This window comes from Podarcis muralis, chromosome 8 (assembly GCF_964188315.1).
Source record: "Podarcis muralis chromosome 8, rPodMur119.hap1.1, whole genome shotgun sequence".
In the NCBI taxonomy this organism is placed as follows: Eukaryota; Metazoa; Chordata; class Lepidosauria; order Squamata; family Lacertidae; genus Podarcis; species Podarcis muralis.
The window spans coordinates 89907932-89924574 of record NC_135662.1 but is presented as its reverse complement, the minus strand read 5'-3'; the positions used below and the strand labels follow the sequence as shown (position 1 = coordinate 89924574).

At 47.5% G+C, this 16643-nt stretch overlaps 1 protein-coding gene across 1 annotated transcript; it reads right to left on the bottom strand.

Moving 5' to 3' along the window:
- Window positions 1-603: 603 nt before the first annotated feature.
- PAX1 (paired box 1) lies at window positions 604-15550 on the bottom strand. Its single transcript, XM_077933554.1, has 5 exons — window positions 15074-15550; window positions 13689-14331; window positions 10599-10744; window positions 9495-9717; window positions 604-1799 (listed from the first exon to the last, which is right to left on the bottom strand). Exons 1-5 carry the CDS (start codon window positions 15254-15256, stop codon window positions 1699-1701), a joined length of 1296 nt encoding a protein of 431 aa, XP_077789680.1. The 5' UTR covers window positions 15257-15550; the 3' UTR covers window positions 604-1698.
- Between the last annotated feature and the right edge of the window lie 1093 nt (window positions 15551-16643).

Sequence of the window (16643 nt, the reverse complement as noted above, 5' to 3'; positions counted from 1 at the left end):
CCGGAACTTCTCCCTTGTTCTCTTAGGTTGGCCATGGTGCCCACCTGGGAGGTGCTGGAGTTGAGCTCTGGTGAGTTCCAGCTGAAAAAAAGCCCTGGTGCCATGGTATGTCACATCTGACAGTTACAAGCTTGACGTTTTATATTTAATTACTGCCATGATAAATCAAAAGCTATCAATAAGTGCACAGAGCTCAGCTGCTGAAGTAAAATTACATCTTCAACATTCAGATTTTGAGTTTCACATTTTGATAGATCAAATTTTAACCTCAAGCAACTGTCAAATATTTGAATACTTTTTTCAGCTGTAAAAGGTCACAGTAGGGCTTTCCCCCACGAGGGGGTTATCTCATAGAATCATAGAGTTGGAACCACCCACAGGATCATCTAGTCCAATGCCCTGCAATGCAGGAATATACAGCTGGCACTTACAGGACAGGATCGAACCTGCAACCTTGGCGTTGTCAGCCCCACACTTTGACCAACTGAGCTACCCAGTGTGAAATCAACAGGGCTTGCTGCCAAGTAAACATGGTTAGGATTGTGCTGCTAAGAATGTCTTCATGAGAAACAGAAGACCAGAGAATGGAATGAAGTCGCAAACAGAAGTTTTTGTCCATCTTTTATTTGTTTGCTATAAAAATATAAAATCAGAGAAGATCAATACAGACTTGTCCTTTTACACTAGGGGTTAGAGGCATGTATACACTGGCAAAAATAGGGCTTTCACAGCACAGAGCCAACGGGACGGTGGGGGGGGGGGTAGAAAGCCTTGGAGAAGAGAGGGGAACCTATGTGCCTGCATCCGCAAGCCCAGAGCAAGGTTTCTCTTGCCACCTCGTGTTTTGAAAACATGCCTTTTTGCTCACATTGCCAGTACCAAAACGCATCACAATTAAATTAAAAAAGAAGAGAGGATGGAATGCTCCTTCAAAAAGAATATAGATCCACCTTTGTTCATTTTGCCTATCTTTTGATGAGGAAGATTGTAAAAGACACAAATTGGGGATGCTATTCTTTTTGTTTGTGAGAATGCATTTCTCAAATATAGGGAAATATTTTTCAATGATTCATTTTTGTCCAAAAGAAAAAGTGCTACAATGACACTTTGAGGCCAGACCCATCCGAAGGAAAAAGCGAGCCCTGCTGTGAGGTGAAGTCAGAGGTGCAGAGTTGGCCAGCCGGACTACGAAGCAGTAAACTTTGGGTACTAAAACCCATAAAACTGTCTTTTATTTTGAAACAGATGTATTGGGAAAAGATCGGTTGCCCTTTAGAATTCTTTTATTTTTCTCACCTCAGTTGGGCATTTGAATGTCTGCAGCCAGCGACCAATAATGTTTTCTTGGGGTTTCCCCTTGCCCTCCGGGGTATAAATCCAATGTTGTGTCCCTTCATCCGAGACTCACAGAAAAGGTGGCGGGGGCAAAGCATTTGTGGTTGGTTGGTTTCCGCCCATAAACCCCTCTCCTTGGGCTTGATACCCTCACCCCAGCCACCCAGCCCGCCAAGGACCTCTGGCCTGCGATCCAGTCAGGTTGGGGCCCCCACCACTGCTGCAGCAGCAGCCTTGTCAACGGCCACAGCTTCTCATCTCCTCAAACCTCGCTTTGCAGGGGGGTGGGGAAGAGTTTCTCAGGCACTTTGCCCCCTCCAAGCTGCCTTCGCCTCAGACGCCATGTCCCGCCTCTTTCTCCTTCTAGGATGAGGAGGCTGGGGCCGAAAGTCCGTGGATGGTGGCTGCCAGGGAGTCTGCTGGGGTTTTGCCCCCAGGGCTGGAGGCTTGTTTTCTGTCCACAGCTGCAAGACAAGGGGGACAGGTTCTTGTTATTATTATCATTACCACCACCACCCCCCGGCTTTCTTCCTGACAGGGACTCACGGTGACTTACAGATAAAACATAAGAGCAGTTGGAAACATAGGGGGGAAACAATCATTAAAAACAATTTGACCTTGATAGAATTAGAACACACAGACTTATATATATTCTAGTAAAACCATACAAATAATTACAGTACAGTAAAAAATAGTATGGCACCGTAGTATGTATACTATAGTATGGCAGCCCTTCCATTAAAGAAGATAAAGAAGTGTGTGAAGCAAGTTGTGTCAGCAGCAGAGGCACAACGGTGTGCTCAGAGATCACACCCATCTTTCCTATAAAATTAATTAATTAATTAAGGCCCCAAATCCAGCTGTAGTTAATTATAACCCTACATCTGTACCTCGGGGAGGTGGTAAACTCTTCAGATGGCAAAAGGCCCTTCACCTCATGGAAGGCCCTGCCGTACAAATCAATTCCAAGCACATGGAAAACTAGATATTACAAAGAAAGGCTCCAGCCTTTCCTCTGCTTTCCTATTTGTGGGAAACTTTTATTTTCTCTTTTCTTTTTCTTTTCTTGGATGAGGAAACATTCTTTCCAATATGCCACATGTAGTGGTACCACCCAGGCACACATTTGCTGCCTCAGAATTAGGCATTTAATCACATTAAAAGCCAGGACTAAAGGGCACCATCCATTATCTTCCATGGAATTTAGTTACAACTTCTTTTTTTTAGCTGGGTGGGACTATAAGGACTGAACAGAGTAGCATAGGTATATCTTGGGTTGCTTCACACGTTGTGGTTTTAAGGGATATTTGAGAAAATGTTTCCATTTACCCAATAAAGCTTAACCTTTGAATGTGACAGGGTTTGCATATGTATTGCGGAAAGATATTTGGCTAGGATGGCTAAGGCTTCTCTAGGGTATGTAAGTACACATTTCCTGCTGCATAATGTGTGAAACAATTATATGCACACTGTCTGCATTTACAGTGCATGCACATACATGGGAAAGTGTGTCCCAGTCAGAGTTGCCAGGTAGGCATACATAGGTGTTGAGTTATGTTATGACTGTTAAGTTATGTACACTTGGTACTTACAGTAGCTGCTGTGTGAAGTGGGAACAGACAGTGGCAGGGAAATTTCTGCCATGGAGACTGTGGACAGTTTTTCTCTTCTTTTTAGAACAACCATCAGTCCACAACCTAGCAAGCTTCATAACACTGGTTACTCAGAATCCCTGTAAAATTATTTTCTTTTCACTGTGGGGAATCAGAGCAAATGCTCTTCTTTGGCAAACTTCAGCAAAGGAGCCAATGAATTAAAATAATTGGGTCTTCTTCAAATAACAGTAGAGCGGACTATATATATTTACAAAAGGAGTCCCTTCACATGTGTCACTTGATCTCCCATCACCTCATTGCACAGGGCTTGATATCTAGAACTGTCAGCTGGCTGTGTGATCTGCCTCCACTGAAAAGTTATGTGAGCTGATATGAAACCTCTTTTGCTTCTATGATCTGTGGCAAATCATTCACACATGGAAGTCACCACTTGACTGCAGCTAATGAACATGCATGTGTGAACATGATCAAAGAGTATTCTGCTACACCTGACAATCCCAAAACACCAAGGCATATCTTAAACATGGAAATATCAGGGACCTGTGGTTTGGAACACACTATCATACAAGCACACTGCTCCCGCTCATTAGAAAAGAATGTGCACAGAAAAACTTGTCCCTGTAGCAACACCCACAACGCCCCATAGAAAATTGTACAATCTCTTTTCTCAAAACAGGCCTCATATCACACCCATTAACCGTCTCCTTCTCATACCTACCCCAAAGAAAGTGTTAAATGGATGTAACTAAATTTGTTCACATTCATTCCTTGTGATGATTACTATGTAACATTTACTGTCTGATTCCTCTTCCCTTTCTTGTCTCTCCCCACTCCCATGTGTGTCTTTCATTGGAATGAATCAAATTTTATTAAACGGTCACAGACCAGATTAGTCTTTCATTGGCATTTGCTTGCTAAATGGGTAGGAACCAGTCTTTGACTCTGTAAAATGCTTATTTATAAGTATTTAATATATGATTTTTAAAAAACAACCACCACCAAAGGTAGATTGGAAGGAGGAAGAGGCAAGGTGCAATATGAGCAACGACAACAACAAACCCTTTGACATGCAATCTAATTCTATGTTCCTAAACTGGGTCCATTATTCTGCATTCTGGAGATGGATCCCTTCACTCAGCAACACAATAAAAAGAGAAGCAGATGCTTTCAGGGGAGCTGCAATAAATTCAGCACTTGAAACCTGGCCTACTTTTGGCAGAGGATAAGAAGTACCCAGGATAGCCTACACACCTGTGCTTAATACCTTCTGTACCTTTGCATAGCCATTTTCTAAATGCATTTACTTGGAATTAAGGTCTGCTCCTTTTATGGGAACCAGATTGCTTCCAAGTAATTTTGTTTAAGACTGCAGCTGCCCACTCCTTGCACTCCCCTTCCCAAATTAGAAGTAAATATTTAATTAGTATTAGAAGTGCTATTGATCTCAGTGCTTAAATGCGCTAGAAACATAAACCACAATGAAAACTTACAAACAAATAGTTTAAGGTGGTGATATGCCTTAACACAATGATAAACTGAACTGAAATAAGATAATGTGAACATATTCTTGTGCCTGTTGTTTTAAATGTGTGTGCTTTAAAAAATCAAGTCTTGTGCAACAACCCTACCCCCAAATATGAAGCACTTTTTGTTTCAACAAAAATCCCCAGAACCAAAACTCACATGTGGAAACAATTTAGTGGTTCTCAAACTTTTATCTCTGGGCCACACTTTCAAAATAAAAATTTGCTTTTGCCACACTGAATTTTTTTATTGATAAGAAATACATATGAAAATCAAAAGAAACAACTCCTAGCTGCACTTGATTTATAACCTAGAACGCAACAAGTTTATAATATGATCACGGGGCACCCATAAAGTATAAACACAAATCCTTCCCAAATATAATTATAAACCAGCCTCTTACAGATGTACCTTAAGTATACATGCAAACTCAATATGAGGAATGAGCTTGCTTTTGCCAGGTAATCTCATTTATCTAGGTATAGTTTGAGACAAACTCTCATCTTTTCATCAACACAAAGAAACCTTTCCCTTTTCTGATCTTTCATATTTGTCGGAGTTGAAATCCCTGTTCACAACAATATTTCATGGAGAACTATAGAAGAATAGCCAGTGTTCGTGCTCTCATTTTGAAAATGTATATATTCATATCATGCAGATTAAAAATAAAAATGATACTCTACTATACTGCACTGAAAAGTTTAACTGTTTCTTTGATTGTCTCTCAATCTTCTTGCCACGCTTGCTATCCTCTCCTGCCACACCCCGGGAGAACCACCCCAGAAGCCAGGGGAAAACAGCCCTGATAAGACAGCTCTTCGGCAGCGGCGCTAGGAGCCTTTGCACGAGGCATCCTTCTCTTGCGCTGTACTCATCTTACGCAGGAGAGGTTCCCTGCGGGTCTAGACGGGGTTCTGCCTCAGGCACCTATGCAGCTGGGCTGGGTCGCGGGTTTTAGCACAAGGAGGTCACGTGGTGAGAAGCTGCACTCCGCTCAGAGCCGCTTCGGTCCCCGCAGCCTCTTCTTCTCCCAAGCGCCTTTCTTATTTCCGGTTTGGTACGTGAGGGAGGGGGAATGGCAGGTGGGGAGTCAAGGAAGAGCGGGGGATACACGACCCCCTCCCACGGCGCAACCCACTCCTTATACGTGATTGGGACGGAGCAGGGTTTGAACAAGAGTTTGCTGCTGACACGTGTACCGTGGGCGCTTAGAGCCCAAGTGCCGCCAAAGATAGGACTGGGGCACTCTGGCTTAAATGAGTTGTGGATGTCAGGCTGGCAAGGACAGAGGCAGCTTGACTCCAGCTTCGAAACTAATCAGAAAGTGACTTTATTTCTGTAATTAAAAGCAAAACAAAAGACCGGTGAGCCAAGAGGCTGCATAGGTTTTAGAACCTGCATTTCATACCGAAGTGCACCAATTCCTCCTTGCATGTTCCAGTTGGAATTCTCAGACTTTGGCCGCAGCAACTTTGAAAATAAATAGTAAGAGCGACAACAGCTTATGCTGTGCTTAGAGCGTCTAGAGCGCTTCACGTCTTTCATCCTGCCGCCCTTACCTGTAAGGCAAATCACGGTCACCCCCAAATTCCAGAGGGGAGAGGGGGGGTGAGGCTGGGGCAAATGCAGCTTGCTTTAGGCAATAGAATGAGTTCGTGATATAGGCGAGATTTAAACCAGAAGTGGCGATTCCATTACCAAACTATAGCAACAGTCGTGCCTTGTAAACGTTGCATCTCAGAGACACAGGCTTTGGCTCCTCTCCACCTGCCGCATTTAAAAAGAAAAGGGGAGCCGCGTCTATTCCGTAGGCATTGACTCCAACTTTTGCCGAGAGTAAAGAAGTATTAACGGGGCATAAGACAAGAAACTCTGAAAAGAAACCATCTCTCTAGGGGCCACGTAGGAAAACAACCGCCTCAGGTCTAAGACATTAAAAAAGGTAGTCTCGACTCTGTTTAGCAGAAAATATCGGTTTAGCCACTGCGATAGAGGCCGGTTTTGTTAAAGGACAGTCAAAGGCTAAAAGGGCGCGCCTGTTTCTCATTAGGCAGCGTAGAACAGTAACACCACAATCCTAAACCCACGGATTCCAGTATTTAGGATCGCAGCCTAACACTGCATGTTCAGCAAAAGGAAAGCAGAAACGCCGGTTTCCACTGTAAAGCTTCCACTCTTGTGTTTTTCTTTTTTTTAAATTCACGCTTTTATTACAGACAAGAGAGAAAGGACTTGGGGGAGGTAACAGTTCTTCTAAAATACTTGATTCCCGCTAGTTTGTGAAACATGGTGCATTTGGAAAGACCAGACGAATCTGGCCACTATATGTGCCATGAAATATCCCTAAAGGTAAAGGTACCCCTGACCTTAAGGTACAGTCGCCGACGACTCTGAGATTGCGGCGCTCCTCTGGCTTTACTGACCGAGGGAGCCGGGGTTTGTCCGCAGGCAGTTTTTCAGGGTCATGTGGCCAGCATGACTAAGCCGCTTCTGGCGAACCGGAGCAGCACACGGAAACGCCATTTACCTTCCCGCCTGAGCGGTACCTATTTATCTGCTTGCACTTTGATGTGCTTTCCAACTGCTAGGTTAGCAGTAGCAGGGACCGAGCAAAGGGCGCTCACCCCATTGCAGGGATTGGAACCGCCGACCTTCTGATCGGCAAGTCCTAGGCTCTGTGGTTTAGACCACAGCGCCACCCGTAAATGGACAACAATTCACTTGAGTATGGCTCGATTTCCGACGGATCATTCGGTCATATATTTAAAAAGGCTGAAACAACTGGTATCTTTCGGATGAGGATTCAACATAGCTCAGTCCAAATCAACAGCAATTTTGTTGTTGGTTTCAGCCCAAGTGAACTGGACCAACTAACCAGAAATTCGCTGGGGGGAAATGGCTCAGTATTATTTACAGTCCAGTCCTAATCACGTCTATTCAAAAGTTAATCTCTGAGTAGGATCCAATTCCCAGTAAGCGTTTTATTCTTAAAGTTAGATAGTGCACCAGGAAATTGGGGAGTAAGAAAACGAAGCCATTTTGTTGTATTTGCAGACTTTAAAATCAAGTCTTGCAATGAATAGGTTAATTAATTAAAACTTCTTAGTTTATTTAAAAGAGAAAGAGAGAGAGAACAATTAGACTTACTTAAACCTATAACGCCTCGTGTAACGCTTCTTCTCTTTATTGCTTCAGAAAACGGACTTGCTCCCTATCAAGATTTATGGTCAACTGCTTCCATAAAATGATTGCCTATATGGTACTGAAATTATTATTTCTCTCAAATAAAATTAATCTCTGTCAGTCTCTGCGTGGAAGTGTGCGCTCTGGCTCATAGTATATTCCTGACCCATTTATTTTCTGTTCCATCGCCTGCAAGAAAAATATGCAAATACTACTTTCACTCAAAGGATGATTACTAAAACCCTGGAAGGTTTTCCCAGAACTGCTCATTTTATTTTATTTTATGAACTGACACCTAAAGAGCGAGGAGGGGGAAAGGAAGGCATATTTTTCGAGTTAAGAGGTATTTCTTACTTTCTGTTTGACTGGCAGGCTTTGTAAAATATCTGAATTACTATATAAAAGTAAGTTTGGAAACGTCTACGTGGTCTACTGAGGAGGGAGCTGTAGGGCTTTATTTTTAAAAACTTTCATTTTTGGTGGGCTCTTTCCTGACATTTTCCTGAAACAAATGTCAGAATATCACAGAACAAAACTGCCTTTTTGTCTACCGTCTTAAGATAGTACTATTCATACCAGGAAGTAAGTCTCATTGAATTCAGTGGTGCTGAGCTCTGAGGAAACGTGCTTAGGTTCTTACTAGACAAGTCTCAGTGATTGCAATAGGGGTCTTAACTGAATGAGCATTATTACTAGTGCATACTTTTGACACAGTCATGTTCTAAGTTAGTAAGGATACGCTGTCACAAAAATTTACAAAGGAAAAAGCAGAAAATCCGAACTCTGCCCTCGCTCAGAAAATTACCACTACTTCCCTTCTTTATTTTAACTTTTTAAAACATCTAACCCTTCCCGGCAACTTTCACGCACGCATGACGCACCAGTTTAGCGTCGTCAATCATTGTCAATAATTGCGCCAGGCTTAAAAGGCGCCCACTTCGAGCTAATGCTGGGGAAAGGGACCACACACAGTTAGTGACTGCGCACAATGGATCATAAGGAAAATAAAAGGTACAGCTATAGGAAAGGCGCTGGAATAGCTTTGTACCGGGGCGAAGGGATGCAAGGGGAAAGAAAATATTTTGGCAGGATGGAGATTCTTTTCCCACCCGGAAAGCACCCCCGCCCGATGATTTAGCTCCTACAGATGCCTGAAGAGACACGGCAGACTCAAGAGCGGGTCTCTCTCTAGCGAGGACAGCAGTGACAGGCAGGAAACCCCCGAGGTCTCTTTTTCTCGCTCCTCCACGTGACCCAGCCTCGAGTCTCTCCCCGTGACATTTCCTACCGATACGGGGGGGGGGGTGCTTTGGCCATAACTATCCCCCCACCCGCGTCCCTTTTGAATGCGCAGGAAATTATTCCTCTCCCTGGCACCTACTAATTCTTCCCTCTCCGCCTTCGGCAAAAGAGGTTCGTTGGCCTGGTCGCCAGCTCCTCAGTGGCTGGAGGGTGGAGGCGCTTCCTTAAGGAAACTGGGCCAGCAAAGAATGGAAAGGGAGTAGCCAAGTCAGAGGCCAGGCAAGGAGGCAGCTGCCCTTGAACCAGGCAGCCCAGGTTACATGAACAGATTCCGGTTAGAGGCGCGCGCAGCCCCGATCTTCCGTGGAAATAAATCCCACTGTTTTCCACGGGGTTTCCCACCCACCAGCTGAGTGTGTGTTGGGGTTACAATGCGGTGTTTCTCAAATGTGGGTCCCCAGCTGTTGTTGGACTGCAACTCCCACCACCCCCAGCTAGCAGGACATGGCCAGAGGGCAGGTGCCCTCTTCCCTCAGCTGTCTTTCTCCCACCACCGCGCAGGCAAGCCGTGGGCCGCCCTTCCCCTTTCCCTACCTTCTCGGGTGGGATGCTTGAAGGCCGCTGTGGGAGCCGGGTCTCCCCCGTAGATGGCCACGCCGGGCCCGTGGTGATGAGCCAAGGGGTTGCCTGGCGTCTGCCAGTGATGATGCGCCGGACTTAGGTAGCTTCCTCCCGGCCCGCCGTAGACTGCTTGGTTTGAAGACGGGTAGGCGCAAGGGGACAGGAAGGTACTGACAGCTGAGAGCCCGGGAGGCGGCTGAGAACAACAGAAAGAGAAAATAGTAGATGGCGGCGCCCACGAAAAAATAGGATTCTAAACATTGTCTTGGAAGTAAATTAAAATGGATTAGCAATGCGGTTCATTTCCAAGCAAGCGACAGGAAACTGCAACGAGTCTAAAGGGTGCAAAAACACCTGCACAAAAAGAGAGATAAGCTCTATTCTCCCTATTTAATGAGGACGCGCACCTCGTTCTGGAATCCTCCCTTCCTTAAGCGCAGAAAGTAGGACAAGCGCGCAGATAGATAGCTTTTCAAAGAAGTGTTTGCTCCCGCGAAATTTGCATAACTAAACGCAGGTAACTTCATGAAAACCTATGTGCAAAATGTGTGTTGCTGTAGGGGTTTTTCTAAACGAATAGTAAGATTTTTAAAAGAAAATAAATACTGTGGTGACCAGATCTGAGTAGAAAGTGTCAAAAGTTTTCTGTGCCTAAAGTAAAATAGAAATGCAAATTTACCATGTGAGGCAAAGAAAGGGCTTGTGACAATGATACATTCGAAAGGGCGGTTTGCTGTTCTACACACAGACACACCCGCGGAGAGAGAGAGAATGTTTCTGTTCCACTTCTCCGGATTCTCCATCAGTGTGTTCTTTAGATATAAAGTCAGATGGCTTTTAAACAGGGGTGGGGGTGTTTTCAGACTCTCTTTTTAATACCTGCTTACAGCATTTTCGGTCATAGATATAGTGTGTTTTCCAGAGATCCACAGATCTTACATGAGTAAACGCACAACTGAACATTGACATTCTGCCCATCGCGCAGGAAGGGATGATCGTCATCGCGCTTACTTTTTTAGCTTCTTCCCCCACCCAGCCCGTCTCTGCCATTGAATTCCCGGCTGGCCGTGCTGTTACCTGGGGGTATTTAATGTCTGCTTCCGCTGCTGATTTGTCAAGCGCGCCGACGCCTTGCCCGGCAACAGGGAAGGTGGTCCTGTTCACACTGGGCCAGTCTTCTAGTTTGGGAGGGTAGGCAGAGCCATCTGTCCCAGCCAGAGCGCCTGGGATGGGAAAGAAATAGATGGAGGGAAATATTAACTCTCAGGACAGATGAGCTGTACCCTCCGAGCAGGCTGGCTCGGTGAAGTGTCCCCGGGGGGAAAGGACAGCCTCCGAGGAAGACCCCAAACGTCGTTTGATTCCGTTCTCAGTCTTTCCTGTGCCAGTAAAGGATTCTTCCAGACTTCTTTTTATTTCGCCCCTAACTGTAGTGCAACAGCCTCGTAAAAGAAGCTAACAACAAACGCAATCCAGATTTATTTATGAAGCGCTCGTTCCCAGCATCGCTCCTGCAGCCTCTGTTTGGGTGGGAAGTGCTTCGAGAATAAATCCTGGCGGACTGGGGAGGCCAGGGGAGCTGAGCTTTCGGAAGACACGGGGGGCTCTCGGTGTTTTACAGGCAAGCTGCTCAACCGATCGGCTCTGAACGTCGCGTAAAACGCAAGGTTACAAACGAGGGTGATCCGAAGGGGAAACATATAGAAGAAATTGCGAGCCTTAAATTGCAAACAGCTTTTGCCAACATTTCATTTGAAACATATCTTCCACCTCCATGCCTATTCCATTTACACGGACCGGTTTTTGGCTCCCTTATCCTTCAGGAGGCCCATTTCAGATTGTGGGATGGGGCGGGGGGAGTTGTTCAGTGAGCAGGACAAGGTTCAGCAATTTCCTACTGCCTGCTCTTCGGTACATTCAATGTTAAACTGGGGAAGCATATATTTTTAAAGCATTCGGGACTCCTTGCTTTATAGTTCAGTTCAGTAGAACTGTTACCGACTCAGGAGAAGCGGGCCTCCTTTAGAGTAAAAGGATTTGTGTCTTTGGAATGCCTTACCTGGCGCATAGAGACCCATCAATTATATGGGGCTGAAACCAGATAGAGGTGCTCCTGAATAGCTATAGTTTGAAACAGGGAGTGGGTGGGATGCCTCTTTCCTCCCCCCCTTTTTTTTAAAAAAAAGCAACCTGTAAATGCACTTGAAAAATGAATTATTCCATTAAGAACGAATGACTTCTATACGTCTGTGACTGGCTGAATTTTATATCCACAAAGTGGAACATTCTCTCCCACATAAAGTCTTAATTTAAAAGAGAGAGAGAGAACACGGTTTCCTCGTAATGAAACGTAGTAACAAATCGTAGAAGAGAACCAGAGCCTAAAAATACAATATTCCAAATAATTTGCTGCCTCTTCCTTCTAACAATGAGGCTGTGGGTCGTTTGGATCTCCTGAAGTTCTAGAAAATAAGTAAACTCTCAGCGAGAAGCGCTGGAATAAATCAACGAGGCTTTCTCAACCGGAAGGCGAGTGAACATTTTAGGAGGAAGGGGGAGAAAACCCCTCTCCCACTTTTGATATTTGAAAGGGGGGGGAAAGGTAATCACGAAACGAACTTGCTGGGTCCATTTTTTCTTTTCTTTTCTCCTAAATAAAAAAGGAAGGGGAACAGTATAAGGGCTCCGAGCTTGCGGTTGGCAATCTATCATCGCTACGAAAATATTTTCCACATTTTTTCATAAGAAGTTCAAGATGTCCGGGCCCTCTTTGCAACAACAGCCGGAGTTCTGTCTGCTGAATTCTGGCCCTCCGGGTTCTTGCAGCAGCGGCTTCCAGGGCGCCTCTGGGCTTCCAGTAACGAGGTGCAGGAGATATTACCATGTGGCACGTTGAGACGTGGGCGCATCTCATTCAATTCCCGGCTCAGCTATGAAAAAGACCCTCGAGCAAATCGCTAGCAGCTCTCAGCACAAAGCAAGGATGGGCGACTTCTGTACTGGAGAGAGCGGGTGGGGGGGGTATATTTTGCCACATCCAGGGGTGTCATTTAGAAAGGTCAGAGGAGCACCCAGGAGTTCTATACATGGCTTTCGACAGAGTGACAGATGGGAGTCATGCCAAAGGCACAAAACCTTTTGCTTATCACAGGACAAACAAAAACAAAACCTGTCTGACCCGTGTTGAGAAACCTGCTATAATTCTTGGTAAGTAATAAACGTGAAACCGTGGGCAAGGCTTGTAAATACGCTGCCTTCTTTTGTCACGAAGGTCTTGAATATATTCAAACCGGGATCTTTAAGGGTTGCTGAGACACTGTCTCCCTCGCCAGCTTCATACACTTCACAGCGAAATGGCGCCACAACTGCACAGTTCCACCCTTCCTCTGCCAGAGGTGGCGGGCCGTGCAAGCTACCCTAAGGGCCTCGCAGGGCACCTGCTCCCTAACTGCAAAGAAGAACTAACAGTGACTGCTGTACAGTTCTCTCTCCTTTCTTCGGGAAAAAAGCTTGTTTGCAGTACGCCCTCACTCTGGTCCAAGTTTGGAGAAGCTTCGCTGGGACCAGATCAAATTGCTGCATATAGACCCCTCTGGCTTCCACGACCTTCAGCTGCCCATCACAGATCTAAACTGCCTCAGGAGATTGTGATGAAGAGCAATAAGATCAGAATGGGCATCCATTGTTGTATACTAAATCTGCAATCCTATGTACACCTTATTTTTGGAAAAAACGTGTAAAAACCCCATTGAACTCAGTGGGACTTGTTTGTTTGTTTTTATGTCCAGACTCAAAACGATGAAATTAAATAAAATAATAGTTCAAAAGCATGACTGGAGAAACTTTTTCTTTGTTTGGAGGCCTCTCTCTCCCTCCCCCCTTCACTTTTTTCACGCACACACCCTCAACAGTTTTTGCATTTACAAAAACCAGCAACCCCTTAAGCACAATTGCTTAGTCTTTAAATAGGCCCTACATTTACTGAACTGTCCGCCTTTCCCTCCCTCTGTTGCCTCTCCCAAGTCCTGTTTTACACTGTAGGGTCCTCGGGGCAGCAAACGCTCTTTGTCGCCCTTCAAGAAGCTCCACGCGCCCCGATGGAGAGTAATAACAGCTCTGCCGCGCCGGGTGCAATAATGCATCCCCTCCCCACCCCGACCCACTCACCGCTCTGCTCCATGAAGGTGCGGATGCCCAGGATGTTGCTGACTGAGTGAGCCGACGGCCAGGAGCGCGGGAGGCTGACGTGGGCGGCGGAGACGGGCGCTCCGGGGTGGCTGCCCATCTTGGTGCCGGCGGATGGCGCAGCGCCGGGGTAAGGATACTGATAGATGTGGTTGTAGGGCAGGGTGGGCTGCGGGGCAGGTTGCTTGCAGCCGCCGCTGCCGGCGTCGTAGGCTCCTCCGGGCTGCGAAAGGTTGCCGATCTTGTTCCTCAGGATCCTGCTGATGGAGCTCACCGAAGGCACGTTGTACTTGTCGCAGACGCCGTCCGCCAGCAGCCGGTCGCGGATCTCCCACGCGAAGATGCCCGGGTCGCCCTGCTTGTAGTCTCGGATGTGCTTCACGACGTTGGGCGTGGTGACCCTGGGCTTGCTCCCGCCGATGGCGCCGGGGAGGATGGAGCCGGTCTCGTTGTAGCGCGCCAGGATCTTGCTCACGCAGCCGTGCGAGACGCGCAGCTGCCGGCTGATGTCGCACGGCCGGATGCCCAGCTGCGCCAGCTCCACGATCCGCAAGCGAATGGCGTTGGGCAGCGGCCTCCCGTTGACAAAGACGCCGCCCAGCTGGTTCACTTCGCCGTACGTTTGCTCTAGAGGCAACCGGGGAGGAGGGAGGGGAAGAGAGGAGGGGAGAAAGCGCTCAGCTCTTGCGATTGTGGCCACGCATGGAGGAGAGCTGCCTGTTGGGACTTAGCTGAGGGAGCAGCACCCTCTTCTAAAAATAAGAGGTGGTATTATAATTGTTCCAGGCAAAGCTATCCTGGGCAACGATCCCTTACTCCTTCAGCATCAAGAAATGGAACCCCCTCCTCATTCCACGCGGAAGGAAAGGCATTTCTTTTATAACGAAACTTCTCTGAACGCGAAAGCTTAAGACCGACTAAAATATTTCAGGGTGTAAGTACTGGAACTCCCTGCCACCAATTTTTTTTTTAAAAAAAGAGGAATGGAGACATCTACATATAGGGGAGGAGCAGTCGAGGGCTTAATGGAGGGTATGGGCCATTATAGCAAATTAGAACCTCCGCATGCAGGGGCAATCTACCACGGACTAGCAGACGCACTCGATGCTGAGGGAGAAGCCGGGTTGCCAGAGACGTCTGGCTGAGGCCGGCGGGAAGTAGCCTGCCGGCCAGGATGGAAGGGGGCCGGCCGGTGCATCCCGGCCGGGAGATAGCGGCGCTGCGGCGCGGCCGCTTCCTAAGCCCAAAGCGGCGGCCTGGAGAGAAAGGCGGCTCCTGGCTCTCTAGGCGAAAGCGCTCCTGCCTCGCCCAAACCGCCCCGCAAGCCGCGCAGCAGCCGCTGCCCTCCGTCCCTCCTGCCCACTTACCCATGGCCCGCTAGGAGGGGCGCCCGTCGACCCGCGGCCTCTGCCTGTCCGTCCCGGCGCCGGGAAGCGGGGGCATCGAGTGCCAGCCTCGCGGGGCTCCTCTCCACGCCCGCGCCCCCGGCCAAGCTGGAGCAGAGGCCGGGGCAGCCCACACGCCGCCCTCCCAGCTGCGCTGCTCCGCATCCGACGTCGAGAGGGGGCCACTGAACCCGCAGCTCCGGCCCGGCTCAGCTTGACGCGTCTCCCACGCCAATCTCCGGGCTGGCGTCGGAGGTGCCGGCGCGGCTTTGGCCGCTCATTGGCTCCCGTCGGGCGTTCTTGGCCCGGTTGGGGAGGCCCGGCGAGGTGCGGCGGGCAGGGCTTGCCTGAGTTCCGCCCCGGCCGGAGCGCGCCCCCCCCCTCTTGCAAGTCGAGCCGGAGCAGACCCAGGCCGGACTTTAAGCGGCCCAGGCAGCGGGGCGCGCCTTCAACCCAAGCCGCCCCCCCGCCCCCTCCATCTCCCGCCGCCAGACGACCCCCCCAAAACACCCCTGGAGGCGGTAGAGAGGGGGTGGCGCCCTCTTTTGAGTCACCATATATATTTTCCCCAGTCAGGTGATCACTGTCCTCTGGGTTCCTGTTTGGACAGAGGGCCCGATCTTTTTGGAGGACAAAAATAATTTCGCCTCGGTTGGGCTAGAATGACCTCGGCCAAGGCAGCGAGGTGGGTGAGGTCAGGTGGATCGCCTGCCACTTGCAAATGTGCCCAGGTGGGCAGGGGTGGTCTCAGCGACCCGGTGCTAAGCAGAGATGCGGCGCGATCCTGCGCAGTTTGCGCGAAAGTAAATCTGCTTATGTTGAGGGCTGGGCGGGGTGCTTGTTACTTTCAGTGACGACACATCAAACTAAGCATATTTATTTCCAAGTAAATATGTATACACTCGAGTTGCACGACCCATTGGATCCGCTTCCTTTCGAGTAAGGAGGCAAAGGCCGTGTTTCCCTAAGTAATTCACCACTGGTTTCTAGCTAAGCAGCCAGTCAAAGATTGCGGTTGTCTCCTATTCTCCTGTTCTATTAAAGCAAGCAAGCGAGCAAGCAAGCAAGCAAGCAAGCATGTAACCCAGGGAAGGAAGCCCCACAGGTAGGGCCGGGTGTGGCATTGCTCTCACCTTAAAAAGGAGGGGCTGTTGGAAAGGCGAGATTTTCCTCCCCAGCATGTTGCCTATTTTTAACATGCTAGGATCTTGTCATGTTCCTCGGAAGCAGATTTTTTAAAAACTCAACTTTCTCAGAAATTCGAGCCCTCAGATTTCATCAGAGCATGTTCATGTAGAGTATATTATTATTATTATTATTATTATTATTATTATTATTATTATTTCAGAACAGTTTTCCCTTTGTGACATACAGGAACTAGATAAATCGGAACTTACCCAATTATTGGGAGTAAGTCCCAATAATTTCATTGCGATCGTCATCCAAGTAATTGCGCTTAGAAAAAAGTGAAACGAATATATATATATTTAAAAATGTTTCCATACCGATTTTGAAAGATTATATGTCATCTAAAAAGCTGAGAAAGACATAT

Bases quoted from the DNA above. Each gene is read 5' to 3' on its own strand.
- PAX1 (XM_077933554.1), bottom strand. From the start codon at position 15,256: ATGCGGAGCAGCGCAGCTGGGAGGGCGGCGTGTGGGCTGCCCCGGCCT. The intron at 10,745-13,688 runs GTGAGTGGGTCG...TTCCCATCCCAG, and splicing joins CACCTTCATGGAGCAGAGCG to GCGCTCTGGCTGGGACAGAT. The intron at 1,800-9,494 runs GTAGGGAAAGGG...CTTGTCTTGCAG, and splicing joins CAAGCATCCCACCCGAGAAG to CTGTGGACAGAAAACAAGCC.